This window comes from Pleurodeles waltl, chromosome 1_1, assembly GCF_031143425.1.
Source record: "Pleurodeles waltl isolate 20211129_DDA chromosome 1_1, aPleWal1.hap1.20221129, whole genome shotgun sequence".
NCBI classification, from domain to species: Eukaryota; Metazoa; Chordata; class Amphibia; order Caudata; family Salamandridae; genus Pleurodeles; species Pleurodeles waltl.
In genome coordinates, this window is record NC_090436.1 from 402,761,599 (window position 1) to 402,777,535 (window position 15,937).

Here is a 15,937-nt window from a genome sequence, read left to right on the forward strand (position 1 = left end):
GGCGGCGAGGTGCGAGAATGATCTGCCACCGGTTGTAGTTCTGTGGATGCGTGGGTCGGTTGCAGGGGCGGTGGAGTGGAGCTATCGGTCAGGGTGTAAAAGGAGAGCCATCTGCTGAGGTATTCTGGTCCGGTGTTGTGCAATACCTGGTGAGGCGTTTGATGGTGATTCTCTTGTTGACGGGGAACTAGTGCACATCTCTCAGGTGGCCTGGAGTGTGGCAGTGGATGTCCAGGATGAGGTGTATGGAGGTGTTCTGGATGCAATGCAGCCTTTTCTGGAGTTTGGCCGTGGTTCCTGTGTATTGTCCTTGCGTATGTGATGGTAAATCTGGGCGAACCATGTTTCATTTCACTTTTTTTGTAAGTATATATAAAGTATACTAATCAAATTTTAGTCCCTTTTATGAAATCTCAGAAATTGTGGCAATCCAGGTCAGCTTATAATTTTTTGAAACAACTGACTGATGAGACATGTTACTATGTTGGCTCCTTTTTTAAGAGCAGATGTGCGATCCTGAAGCACAAGGCACTTTGAGTAACGTATCATCTCTTTTTATCTGAGTTTATTGTATGCATGTGTATTTACTGAAATGCAATGTGACTTTTTCGTATGAGATTGTCTGCTATTTTATTCTAAGCTATACTTATTGTTTTTTATCTTTTGATTGTGTACTTTCATGGATGCTTTTTGTACCTTAATAAAGTTTTTAAACCTGAATCTGACTAAAACTAAAGGAAAAAAAAGTGCTACAACATCGTCACAGTGCTTTATTTTTTACTTTACTTTTGACCATACTGCACAGCAGCCGCACAGCTGTAAAACACGTTAAAGCACATTGAATCAGCCAATAGCTCTCACATAGGCAAGACCTACTGGCTTTGCCAATACTTGTTAAGAACAGTCTTGAGCGTTCCACATCCTAGCACATTTAATCCCAACTCACTGAGCAATGCTTGCCATGATGCCCTGTCTAGGTCTAGAAGCACTTTATAAAATAAAACATGTAGAGTGAGTGATCTTAATCTCTAAAGTTAGTAACGGGATCCTTCGGTAAATGCTGGAAAGATAGTTCAGTGAGCTGGAAGTACAAGGTTCAAAGCCTGGCAAGATGGACTGAGCCCTTCATCCTTCAAAAGCTGATACAAAGAGACTCAATTTTTATGACAGAATAAAAGTAACCTGTATGTGAAATCACTGTGTAACAAATGATGGACGCAGTGCCCCCATAATAAGCCAAAATGAAAAAAAGGAAGCTGATGGGCTCCAGCATGTGGATGACACTGGTCACGTACCTTACCCTGCAGCCAACTTCGACACTCAGGACTCAAGGCACAACAAATTACACATCTATACGAAAACATGCAAACATCTATACGAAAACGTGCGGTGGGGCAAACAAAAAAAGTAAGAACAGCTGGCTGACAATGGACAAGTACTTTAGACCCGTAGCCAACTCCAGCACTCAAAGCCATGACACATGACACTTCTATACTAAAACGGGCTGTGGGGCAAAAAAAAGTGGGGGAGAAATAGTACCTGAATCACATCGGGAGCAGCGGACGGGCTCTGATTAAACTGAATCAAATTGCTTGGCCCCTGCTCCACAGCAAGTGCCAGAAGTGACAGTTCAGCTGCACTGGCAAATTAAGATGGCTGTTAAAAAGACTTATGCGGAAGCAGACAAATGGTAAGCAATGGGCAGACTCCAAGCCCTTTTTGTAAACAAGCGAGACGCATGTGCTAGCATATGCTCTCCCAGGCTCAACCATAAATTTGACTTACAAATCATAAATGTTACAGAGTAAAAGAGTGACATTTTTTCAAAATAAAATAAATGTCACATTATGTGCCTTGTTAAATAGACAATTTCCCAAAATTGCCATTTTTATGGAAACCAAAGATTTGTGGTGCATGATGTGCACATGCTGCTCTTACAGAAAAGAAACACTCCCCTGACCACCATCATCTTCCCTTTTATGAGTCCCTCATCAAGACATTAAACCAAAAAGTCAAGAGGTGTGGATATTCATGTATCCACTGACAAAAATAAACTTTTCACTTCATTAGCTCTAAAACCAAGTACCACTGCTTTAGCTTAGATATCTTAAGCAAAGCAATGGTTTTCCCTCTATGAAATACAATCATCACTAACAACATGCACTCCGCTAGATTTTGGGATGAAAACTTCTAATGTTGAGGTGGAGGATATGGTGATGAAACTAAAAGGGAAAAAACAAGAACATGTAGAAAACTAGCAAAACCTCATTCTATAACATTTAAATAGAGGAAGATGATACAAGGTCCAATAACATGATACTGAACCCATTAATGACTCACTCAGCTAAATCTCCACACATAGGTATCCAAACCCACATCTGGACAGACATACCAATGCTTCCTGATTTGCGAAGTATACAACATGTCTGTACCAAATGCGTACTCTGTGTCAAATTTATTGTGGTATGGAATACTACACAATTTTTGCAGTTGCTCTTGTGCAGGGAAGGAATTATAGGCTAGATGCCCAAAACATTTTTGTGTTCGCAACCAGCCTGATTTGCAGAATGCAAAAATGCCTTTTGTTGTGTACAAAGCCCAAATTGCAATTTGGTAACCTGCTACCAGTTCACAATTTGGGCTTGCAAATCGGTATTTGAAAGGGGTGTGTTTGGGGTGTCCCTTCCAAATGCTGATTTGCATTGGTATGTAGAAATGCTTTGTGACCGAAATGTGGTCACAAAACTATCACACTTTGCCACCAACTCAAAGTTGGTGGTAACCCATTAGCAAATGGGGAGGGGACCCATTGGGACCCATTTTCCTTTGAGAATGGTAGAATTTATATTTTTTAAGAGCAAGCAGTAGTCCCATAGACAACTGCCTACTCTTTACAAAATAAAAACGAAACCTTTCATTTTTTATTTTTAAACACGCCCAGTTGTTTTTTTTTTTTTAAGGAAAATAGGCTACATTTTTTTTATTTTTTAAATGATTGTTTTATTTTAAAACAGTCACAGACATGGTGGTCTGCTAACCCCATCAGGCCACCATACCTGGGATGCCAGCAAATACTAGTGGGTCATCAATAGCGACCTACCTCATTAGTATTCATGAGGTAGGTCAATTTGCAACCCAGTACGAATTGCTATTAGGCCCGATATTACTTTTGTACATTGGTAATATCAATAGCAGATATCCCTTTTGTTTTAAGTTCTTAAACAAGGTCTACTCATTGCAGAATTCCACAAGGGTTTTCAGAGTCACCATGTATTTCCAACCAGATCTTGAAAAAAAATTGGAATCATTAGTGATGCCTTATCAGTGAAGTGAGCTGGACTTACAAACTGGATCCATGCAAGCCTCATTCGGAAGGTGAATAATCCAACAGAACAAGAAGAGGAGCTGTTGAGATTACCACCACTTAGACATATTCCAGGGCAAAACAGAAGAAGAAGCGAGCTGGAGACAGTGCCTGAACCTCCTCCAGTTGCCTTGCCCACTCCTGTGACAGACGAGGTGGAAGGAATCCTGGAAGATGAGGATGAGACATCCTCAAATGAAACAGTAAGAGAACCTGTCCATAGAGAACCTGTCCAGAGGAGGGTGTCCTCAGAAGCAAATGGTCTGGGAAACCAGGCTGAACAAGTGACTGCCCCCTGCGGGAAAGGAGTTGAGGAAGATCTGAGCCAAAAGGATTCGACTCCTCCTGAACCGGTTGTAGGAATGTCAAAGGAGAAGAACTCATGTCCAATTCTGAAAAGAGCACTGACAAGAAAGAAGTTGAAAGGTGATAACTAGCGAGAAACACAATCAAAGACGAAGAAGACAAATCTGGTGCCACCAATTCAGGAAGAAGTTGATACCACCACAAGAGAAGATCTGAGTGATGGTGAATCAAGTGATGGTCGAAGACAGGGGCAGGGAGAAGTACAGACAAAGAAAGATGAACCCTGGGGAAGTTCAGGCTTGGAAAAGTACGGGTAGGGTGGGCCACGAGCTGGGATGCATGCATGGAGATATACGGTTAAGGAGAGTTACAGGTTGGGAGAGGTGCAGTTTGGGTCAGATCTGGGCAAGCTAATATGGGCAGGGAGAGGTCCAAGCAGGGAAATGTATTTAATATGCCACATACGGATAGCATGATATGTTCATATGAGCTCTAGCAACCTGGAAGAAAATGTTGACAAAATGCCCGTTTTTGGTGCATTTTTCATAAAGCTTATGTGGGTTGCATAGACACCAGTTGTGTAGATAGCTTTAGTTTTGCTTTGAGTAACACAATTTATGGCAATAAGAGAGAAACTTAGGCAAAAAGCCAGTGTCTAGTTTACTTTACATAAAAATGTCTGTGCACACTTTTTATAAACACATACTGTAGAGCTACATTTTTAAAAAATTCATTGGGAACGTCATTTCTATTAAACCTGTCATGCCACAACATTGTTAATATTATAGGTATGCCTTTATTGAGATTCCTGTAATATCTACAGGACATCGATGGAGCAAAAGTAAACTAAGATCTGTTGCTGTAATGCTTAAAACATGTTAATCTTCGCATGTGAATAAGGGACAAAAGAATGCAGCACAAAGAAGCCTGAGAATAATTAGCACTGTTGTGTCACTAACATCTTTATGGGACCTATATAATAGCACTGTGTGTTTAAGCTGTAAATCCAACACTGTATTATGATGACTCTCAATTAAAATCTACATGTCGTGTCCCATCAGCAGTCTTACAAAGAGGCTACTTAATGACCCATCACCAAAACCTAATGTGAACATAACAGGGACAAGGCAACCACCCTCACAAATGACATGGCCATGACAGACAGCCCTTCCAAGCAAAAGCAAAGCCTGAAAAACACATTCAAGCCAGGGGCTCAACTGCAGATTGGACTCACTCAATGTTTGCATTGTACTTTTCTAAAGAAATTATGACATGAAGTCTTCCAGTCTCTGTACTTGTTTATCTCCATGTGTGGGAAAAGTCAGAATACAACAGAGTGTGAGAATTACCAGTTAGTGCAACATCTTTATGGGACCTAGGTGAGTTCACTGTGTTCAACCCTTTCAAAAGCCATGCTTTCTACACACCTTTGTATTGGGAACCAATAAAAGTTGTTGATAAAAATAAGACGCACATTTGGCATGTATACCTTATTTGGAAAACAAAGTTATGCGGACGTATGCACAAAGTTCCCCAAAAATCAAAAAGGGCTTAGCACTTGGGGTAGAAAAGACTCAGCAGTTAAGGGGTTACAGCGGACAATAACCTGACCTACAAAAAGGCTCATGACAATAAGCAATGATGGAAACAGAATTAAAGGCGAGCCTGTCTGGCTGCATGGAAATGGAAAATCACTTATACACTAACAAGTTTAAGGTCAATATTTTTCAAATAATAGCTTTGACTAAAATGAATGACAAAAGCAAAGCTTCTCAGGAAACAACATGATTTTGAAAGGAAAATTAACAGTGATAAAACAGTTTGACAGATGGCTAGGAAACAATATGCAGGGTTTGCTGCAGAACACTGGCCAACATATACACTTGCAATGATTAAAAAAATAAGCACCTACTTACCTTATAAGGGCAGGTCCACGATATAACCATGAACTAAACCATCACCAACCATAAAGATAGCTTCAGTAGGTTTTAGGTAAATGTTAATGAGCCTGAGCCAATAAACTCTTATGATGAATGGTAGAATTAATTTAGATGACAGGGGAACCTTTGAGTAGGGGTAAGCTGACGTACAGGTACATCATTAGTAACAAACATGCAGGAATGCAGGCCAGTTAAATGATGGATAATTTTATGAATCATAGTGCATTGCAGAGAAAGCTTTCAAATATACCACACAATAAAAATGGAAAGCATCTATATAATCAGTTGCTCAAAAACTGGAATGGCTGCTGTCCTGGTGGACGAACCTTGATTCTGTTTAGCTGGACAGGACTATTACCGCTGCTAGAATCTGACAGTTTAAAGTTTTTAGGTGCTAGATTGATGGACTGGCACAGAGGATGAGTACCAGTAACCACAATAGGTGCATATGTTCAAAATGTAGCTCAATTATATAGTAAAAGCTCAATGTTGCTAATATAGAAAATTAAAAGGGAGAGATACAGTGCAAGTATTTATATTTCGACTTTATCTAGAGACTTATCTTGTAAAGTGCTGTTCCCACCTAATTGTGTATAGAACACCACAACACCCTAAGGTCTCTAGGCACTAAAACACAGGCGCATCAGATGGAGCTGAAAAGATGGGTTTTATGTTTTTTCTTTACCTGGCAAGTGGTAACCAGTTACAAAGTAACATGGGTTCCACAGTTATAGTGCAAATACAGAAAAAGAAATTCCCTCCTACTCGTGAGCATCTAAAGCACTGGACAGGAAGATGTCTGGGGGTAGATGAAGGATCCGCTCTGTCAGGGGTGCACATCCCAACCACACAAATGGAGTTGTGGTTTAGGCATTGGACTATAAATGAAACACTGGCATGTTTAGGGAGCCAAAAAGGTGATTTAAGAATAAGTCTGGCACTGCAGAAAAGAGGGGCTGAAGCAACAGCGCGTGCTGCATGATGCTGAATATTTTGAATAGTTTGCAGCCTGTGGAATAAAGAACTTTGATGCCAAGATAGATGTAGTTGCAATAATTGAGTATGGAACATGTAAGTCCCAAGATAAATTGAGGAAGTTCTTCAAAGGCAAGGTACTGGAAGATCAGCACACCAGTCTGAGATGAAAGGTGCAGGAGGGCAAGAAATCTAAAATAACTAGTTGGTGAACTGAAGGTTGGCAGCAATATTAACCCCCAGACTCTTTATACATGCAGAAGGTAAGGGGCTGGGACTCGATGAGAAAAGCCAAATTACCAAGTTCTTCAAAAAACCAGGTGCCCCACTGAAAACAAACCTCTTCGTCTCGTCCGGAAAAGTTTTAACCAATGACTGTCAATCCAGTTGTTTACCTCTAACATGTAGTTTCTCAAACATGGTCATTCTTTATAGACTGCCACTCAAATGGGTATCATCTGCATGTACAAAGAGTTGAAAGCCATAAAAATGTATCAGAAAGGATAGAAGCTAAACACAGAGATTGAAAAGATGAGGAGAAAGTGCAGGTCCTTGAGGGACTTGGTATCTTGATATATGAAGTCAGAGGAGAAAAGTCCCTGGCTCTTCAGAGACTGTCCAATGCAGTGCATGAAATGCCACGTTGTTCAGTTTGGACAGAAAGTATTATTATTTGTGGAAGAGGGAAACAGCACCACTACACCCTTTTGTGTGTAAAAGGCCGCTTTATTGGAAACAGGTGCACTCTCAAAAACAATACCCTGGCCTCAAGCCTCACAAAACTAAACGCCTCACTATACATCAAATTTACCTAACCAGAACGCTCCCCCATCCTACCCTCCCTTCCCCTTAACCTTGCAGTTTGTTAATCCAGTCTTCCTTTTGCAACGCTTTCTTTGTCAAATCTGTTTTGTCACCTTAATAGTCAGTTGCTGCCACCTACCCATTGAACCTGCAAGTCTCCAACCCCTAATGCCCAATTTCCTGTCTTTGTTGCCCTGCTGCTGTCCACCCCCTTCCAATCTGAACGTGTCTTGGCAGATTTTCTGTCTATCCGTTATCGTTGTCATGTGAACAGTCTCGGTCTCCGCCTGCACCTGTTCCCAGCGACAAAGTACAAACTCCTTCCCCGTGCACCCATATTCAAAAAGGAGGGCCTCTCTATAACTGTCGTCCCTAACTTGGAATTCAAGGAACAAGCACAGTGGCATAGACACATGAGTTTCACGAATCTCTGCAGCAGCAAGTAGTAATATAAAACGGTGACTGTAGGTATTGAAGGATCCAAGTTAGTTTTTTTCAGGTGGGGAACAATCGTTCTGTGTTGTAGATTCTCAGTGAATGAATTAGCGCTGAGTGAGTACTTGAAAATCAAGAGCAAAGCAGAGACAATCAAGTCGCCAGAAACATGCAAGGCCTGGATAGGAACTGGATCACCGGGGGCCCGATTTACATTGGGACAGCAGTGTGGATAGTTGATAATCAGAACCACCTGTCAGTGAAGGGAAGAACCTCAGAAGAGGTGCTAGCAAAATTAGGGAGTGAGGTCCTAATATTATTGGCTATTGAATCAAATGTAAGTGAGCTTTTTCAGTGAAAATGGTAGCCCGTTAGTAACAAAATCATTTGAGATTGAGGAGAGAATTCCACAGCTGGATTAAAGGGAAGCAAGTTTGTTGTGAATTTTTAAAAAAGTGAAATAAACTAATGGAATAGTATATCTGAGAACAAAGATGGCGAGGCTTTGTAGCCTTGCAAGCTGGTTTTATGCTCAGATTTAACTTTGGGGGAGTATTTGGCGTGCCAAATGAATTCTGCTCTTTTTACTGATTTTGTTTTCTGAAAATGAAGTTATTCATCAATCCACAGAGCCGTTTTGGTTTACGTGGAGCATGTTTGTATGACAGAGAGAGAGCTATTCGAGCACTGACGTAATGAGATTACAATAAGTAGTCTAGCAGGGCGGATGAGATCGTTGAGACAGACAAAGTTTACTAAAGCAGAGAAGAAGGAATGAAACTGATTGGGGTTTAGGTTCTTCCAGTTCTTCGTGGTAGTAGAGGAGCAAGGTTATGAGGGAGAAATATTTTTAGACGGAAGGCAGAATAACATTAAATAATGATCAGACCTTAATATGTATATATTATAAGAAAAAAATGGTTTTAGAGACAAATAACAGGGGAAGAATGCGGCCAGCAATATTGGTGTTGGTTTGAACCTGTGTGAGCTCGCATGCCCGAAGATGTTAATTAAATCGTTAATGGCAGTTGATGAACAGGCCTGACCCACATGCCCTCTATGCGATCATTCTGTTTTGCATTTATTTATGATTTTGTTTTAATTATAGGATGCTGTCTCGTGCCAGACAGAAAAAGGGGAGATTCAGAAGTTCTGACGTTTCTCGAACTTTTACTGCTTACGGACAGCATCTGCTTGGAGTTTCCCAAGAGCGGGAAATGGAGGGACCCAGACACCCGTAAACTTTGCATATACAGAGGAAATATGGTTTGAGTTACGAGATCAAAATAGTGTCTGTTGTGGCTGCCAAGTGGATAACAATGTGCATGTGCGCTCTAATCGCCAACCACAATCAAAAACTAATTTCCAACAGTTTCATTTTGCAGCTCGATTACTATTTTGCATGTCTTTAAACCAGGACACATTCAAAAGGCCAAACCTACTTTATCATCAGACTCTTCAAATCTTTGTCTTCGCCTTCTCGTAAATCGAATTTTCTGGTGAGTGAAAGTGATATTTCCGTCTTTGCTAGCTGACTCAGGGCGCTTTCTTTGTTGGGGTCACTCGGATCGACAGCGCTTTCCCCTGTAGAAGAAGATGGGTTACCATAGAACAGTGACTCACAGCATCAATAGCTGGATACACGGGAAACATGACTGCTAGGACAGGCATGAAACAGAAGACGATGGGAAATTGCTTCCATACTCTGCCATACTTCAGATTGTTCACGATTGCCATCCATGGCCCTCGCCGTACATTGTAAGACAGAGCAAACTAAATAACAAGTGTGGCACAGTAAAAATACGTACGTCCTATCAGAGAACAACGAAGATGAACTTTGTGAACACTAAATTAGCCTTATTGATAGCATGTTCTATAAACACGATTAAACCATGTGAATGAACTAAGTGCAGAGAGACTGAAGGAAAAAAAACAGCTCAGGGCCTGTGAGTTAGTCTCTTAAAAAAGATGTTTTAGTTATGTCACTGATCAGGAAAGCACTGAAGGCAGGGATTGTATATAAATTCCCCATGTTCGTGGCAGAGGGATGACATCATCTTGAGAACACTTCTCTCACCCCTACTTGGTGGTTCATGTTTTGGCTTACCCATCATTCTTTAGCAATGATCAAGGTGGGTAGAAAAACATTTTCTTTAGATTTTGTACAGTGTTTCCCCAGTAAAGTACAACATTCTCTCTTCATTCACTGTTAGTACTTCCATACTGTAATACTACTCTTTTCATATTCTCCTCCTCTGATGCAACAGTGTAGAATCTTTTAATATACTGTTTTTTTCACTCATTTGTTCCTGCTTCCAACGACCATGCTGTACTAATGTGTTGGGTAATAATACAATTATTAGTTGCAGCTCTGCAAAATGATAATACTAAGGTAGCAAGTGATTTATGGAAAACTTAATATGATTTTTGTCCCTGTTTCACTCACTACGAAGTGTTCCTTCCATCACCAACTTGTTTCTTCATGTTCGTTCTTTCCTATCAGTTGTTAGCAAGTCTCACTAATGTTCTATTCTTTTTTCTTTTAATTTACCTAAGCAGCTGAAAATGCCCCATAGCATGAACCACAGTCGATGAAGATATCTGCTGACCTTGACAGATCCACAGCTAGGTTATAGGAGTGGATACACTTCATTTATTAATGTCAGTTCAACCTCCTACCAGTCACATCTCAGGTGGCTTACATATGCCTCTGGCACATTACATTTTGTCTGGGCTATTTCCAGGAAATTCACACGCAGCCACCTCCATCAGTCAGAAATGGCATTAACTTGTGTAAAATGATGTTCCAAGGCTGCCCTAGAATGAATTATAAGTCTGGTGGCTTTGCAGATCTTGCTAAATATATTGTCTCCAAGTGATCTAATTATGACACAGGACATTGGGTAATTCATATACTATGCAGTGAGGCGCGGCAACCAGTGGCCTCCAGTTCAATCCTTCGGAGACTGCATTGCCATCAAGACGTTGCACTATTGTCCCCATAAAGGCCCACGTCTGTTATATCAACAGAGGTAACCATAAATAATTGGATATTTTTCCTTTAGTTGGGAGCTATTTTAACCTTATGAGTTGGGGGACAGAGCTTTAAGGGAGTTGTCTTTGCCATGTGGTTTGTAACAGGCAGGAATTAAGAGTTTTATCTGAAAATAAGTACATTTGTACGCTAGTCTACTCTTGGAGAGTCAAATATTTGGTTTAAAAAAATCCAAAGGTATAAGCAGTGGATGATGCAAGGTGCTGTTTTCCCCTCACTTTGAACCAGACTACGACTGCTGTCTCCCGTTTCAGCTAACTCAACACCTATCTGACTGTTATTGTGGCATCTGGCTAGAGCAAGTTGACCTGTGCCACTGCTTCCCCAGACAAGGTGAACACCTGGGATACACAGGAGACACACAGGAGAAGTCATAATTGTTTTTGGCAAGCTCCTTAACTAGGCCAACTCAAAGGCACATTACATGTGCAACCAAAAACACATGGCTTCATAGGACAAGACAATACTTTGGAATCACAAAGTGTTCCTTAATTATTCTATGAGCATTCTCATAAAGGGAACAATCTCGAGGGGTGTCTACAATGCACCTCTATTTCTACATATTTAGAACATTCTCTGTAGAAGGAGCCAGATTAACAACTATTAATCACTACCTACTGTAGGTTGGTACTCAAATAATAGGTCATTGTTACACAACTGAAGAGTGCACACTTCATCTTCTCCTCTCGGAAAGAGTGAAGCCTGCAGTACTGCAGACCGTGTCCACTTGCCCTTCGGACTGAGGGGTTGTCCCTTAATCTACGTCACTGGCACACAAGTCACTTTCATTTTTACATTTACACCAAGATGGCCACAAGATGGGAAGATCCTCATATTATACTTAAAATAAGATATATTAATATTTCTGCGTATACTAGTGCAAACTTTTAATAGTAAATATTGCTCAGAATAGAGCGTGTCCAGAGGACATTATGAGCCCTGTCACATAGCAGCGGGTGCGAAGACTGCAATTCTCACCAAGAAAAGACTCCACGTCAGGGACTGCGCCAAGAGCCTCCAGAAGTTCATGTAGCACGTCATTGTGGTCTGGTGAAATGGCATCCTGGTGCTCCAAGAGCAGCTGTAAACAAAACGAGTTAGAATGACGACATGAGTACGGGGTTAGGAACACTTCCACTCTGCAGTTTGCATTCCCAGGGTCCTTGGACTCACAACTGCCATTTTAACATAAATACAAAATAACCCACTAGCATGCCAGACAGAGCTTTATAAAAGCATATTTAGTAGCTTTCCAAGACAAATATAAAAGAAAGACAAGGCTGTCATACAGCTGAAATCAGGTATTAAGTGCTAAAACAAAGTTCACCCAAAGAGTTGTACTCAAGCCTTTTACAAAAGCTGTGAGAATTAGAGGTGGACAAGTCAACAGATTAACAGGGAGAGCCGAGCCAAAATTCTGGCTCAGATCTTAGAGCCTAGACACATGCCAAGCCCTGAAAATGTGTTGTATTAAAACAACAATCAGTGTAAAGCCTTTTCAAAGTTGAAAAAAATATGTGTTTAACATGTGGAAGCTCTGACATTAACAGGGAGTATTGTAGCACTGCACTGAAAAGTACTTATTAACAGTGATAGTTTTGTTCAACTGTATCGGAACTCACATATTAAAAAGTATTTTTAAGACACGATAATGAAAAGGTTTTAATGAAATAAAATATTTTCCTAAGAACACACAATTTAATCAGGGAAGACACAATTTATCTAGATGTTCTGGTTTCACTGTGTGCAAACAGCCAGTTAATGGGTATCTATTTGTCTTTATTTATTGTAAGGCTTTGGGTTTGAGCCTTTTAGTGTATTCTTCAGTTTTTAAAATATAGCGCCAATTAGACTGGAGGATATTGGAGAGAGTTATACATAAGCACCAGTTAAATTACACGAGGTCACATGCATTGGTAATAGGAATGAGGAGATTAAGTGATTTTTCCAGAATCAAAGGGTGTTGAGCAGAAGCCAAGACTAGAACCTGGTTCCTGAAGTCCACAATTGGCAGCTCTAGCCATAACACCACATGCTGGGTAGAGGGAGGCAAAAACCACATTAAAATGTTTGGCTCATTATGGGCTCGAGATTCTAACAGGACCTCGAGCTGGGCCATAGCCAGGCTTCAGGCTCGAGCTTTCAGTGGCTCACCCATCTCTAGCAAGAACATCACAAGTATGGGATTGTCATGGTAAAGTATGTAAGTCATATTTGTTCACATTTGCAGGTCATAAACATAGTTAATAAAATCTGGCACACAATATTGCTGCAGAAATCACATTTTGCTTGGGTGTTCCTGGTGTTTTTGCACCAAATTTAAAAATCATTGGTAAAATGGGAAATAAATTGAACAAACATATTTTTGCCATTTTTGTGAGTTGTTACATCTATCATAATGATTTACACGTGCAGTTACTCCAGACAGGAACTTGTGGTAAATGCCTGTGCCAACAAGATTGTAAGCACACTCTGCCCTGGTCTACTGATAGGCACTAGGGCAACAACCACTGGTAATGCTAAACGAATATGGCTTGTGTATGACCCACACAGACACACAACATTCTTGCACACTTCAATATACATCTCACATGCATGCAGATATGCAGACAGAGCAATACCCTTTCTCATAGCCATGCACAAAGAAACCACCATAAGAGATATGCACATAGACAACCAACATACACAAAAACACAGATCCATACAGCGCATACACAGTCTGAAAGCACACGGGCGTGCACATACAGACCGAAGAGGGCGAGGCATCCTGACAGAGGAATAGGGAGGAACAATCGGGCAGGCAGATTGATGCTCAGTCGGTGCCTCAAGAGAATCAGGCTCATGGTAGCCATTCTGAAGAGGAAATTATATTTGAGATGGAGAAAGTAGCAGTGTCCACACTCTTTCAATCACCAGTTCTTGTTTGGAAAAATCACCTCTTCTGTGTATCTGATCCTTGTCTTCTTTGAGAAAAATACTTGTATACAACAACACTGTGAACTCTGCATGTCAATTCTAAATAATGGTGTGACACAAAATAATAGCCTCCACTGTTCCCCGCAGAATGTGATGAGGAGACCAATAGCTTCCCATACCTCATAGATATGCTTTGGCTTGGGCTATATGGGCTGAATGGGATCACCCCATAAAGGCTGAAGGAACATAAGGGTTCCTCCCACCATGATGCAGGGGCCTACGCTACACCCTTGGATCTATACTTGGTCTCTTAGGTGTAATAATGAAGATGTAAGCCTGCTGTTCATTACGTCTCTATCTGAGTCGATCATATGTCACACATTTAGGGCTTCCAAAGAGCACCATGTATATTAGCACAACATGACATTCTTTAATTTCACAAATCACTGTTATTGTGCCAATTCAATCAAACGAAGAACAGAAATACTCAATCCACAGAATGTACAGGCATATTAAATGAAAAGCCCGGGCTAGAAACATGGCATTTAGTACTCATGTACTGATAATCTCAACTGCGGCTTGCATGCATGAAACGGTATATTATTTAATTATGTGCACTAAACAAACATTTGTTGTTCATAATTTTCCTCATTTAAAAAGTATACATTGTTGGCCTGCCATTTTTTGTAGCTTGCTTTATAAACATCATGTTTTTCATGATTCCTGTCTTTGGACCCTATGTTTACATCAGCAGAGACTAAAAGGTCAATTAAATAAATAAATCCAATGCTAAACAACAGAAACAATCAATTGTTAGGTGAGTCAGTTCTTGAGTTCTAAAACTCAATTGCACATGTTTTGTGTTACATCATGTCTGTCTTTTGATTGGTGCCACAGGCATCAAAGCATTGACAACGCTGGTAGGGCTGGTGTTGGGTGGTGAATGTTTTGCATTGCCAATGTTATTTCTGTTTGTCAATGTTTTTTATGAAGATCTGCAACACTTGAGTGGCCCGGTAGTAGTGGTAGGGAGCTGCTTGCACCTCGCCTAAGTAAAATATATATGTCTATAAGACAATCTTTAAAGATAGATATATATATATATATATATATACACACACACACAGTCTTTTAATGTGTAAGCATTTATTGGACTACTTATTGTGTGGATCTGTACACTGTGGAAGAGTACAATACAGCCACTCACTGTCAATTAAGTCAATGGCTAAAGTGGGTGACCCTGTGCCCCAGGCTGTGGTGGACGGATGCTAAATGTGAAAGAATAACTGAGGAAGATGAGAGGGCTGACTGAAAGCCTTCTTTAAACACATATATATATATATATATATATATATATATATATATATATATATATATTTTTGTATATAAATAGAGTGGTGGCAGTCCTGAGGTAGGAATTCCTCAGATTTTTCATCGCTAATCACCATTTGATGAATCACCACAAATCTTGTAGACCTATACTTTTTTCTTCATTTGCTGATGTACTATTTGTTTCTACATTGGTTGATGATGCAAAGTTTTCTGATGATACAGTAAAGGGGTGTAAAGAAAAAAAGCCAGCGTGTTCCAAAACACATTTTCCACCAATGCATTTTCTATAGACTTTTTAAACAGACGTAAACACAAAATAGCTGGACTGATTTACATGAAATTTGGCAGAAATATAGATTAAGGTGTGGAAAGAGTCCTTTTTGTATTTTAATCTGAATTTGTTTGGTTGCTTTTAAGTAATGAGTGACAAAGGCTAAGTGATATAATGGGCCACAGTATACCGCTGTATCTTCGTGGCATACTGCGGTACAAGATAATGACAAAAAACAATTATTGATTTATCAAAGACCTTGTGAAATAAAAAGGGAGCCATATTGTTTTGACCACCATTGACTTTGTTCTGTGTATTAACATGAAATATACCTTATTATTCTTTTAGTGAAGTACAGAAAGAATTTAGGCAGTTCAACAAACTTTGCAGAGTTAAGGAAATGTATTTTTATTGATTTATATATTTTTAAAAAAGATTATGATGTATCGCAGTACTTTTTCAAAATTATCTACACAGTACTGCAGTAGTAATGGAAATCTAAAAAATAATTTATAGATCACAAATTAAAATTAGACATA

General features: G+C 40.0%; 1 protein-coding gene across 4 annotated transcripts in view; it reads right to left on the minus strand.

The window, feature by feature from the left end:
* The window catches only part of IQGAP2 (IQ motif containing GTPase activating protein 2), a 902,890-nt gene that overhangs the window by 59,618 nt on the left and 827,335 nt on the right, over positions 1-15,937 (minus strand). For all 4 annotated transcript variants that reach the window (XM_069223623.1, XM_069223606.1, XM_069223596.1 and 1 more), the window contains 2 exons: positions 11,858-11,960; positions 9,267-9,408 (listed from right to left, as the gene is read on the minus strand). In XM_069223623.1, the coding sequence (XP_069079724.1) occupies positions 9,267-9,408; positions 11,858-11,960 (245 nt within the window). The remainder of the gene's footprint in view (positions 1-9,266; positions 9,409-11,857; positions 11,961-15,937) is intronic.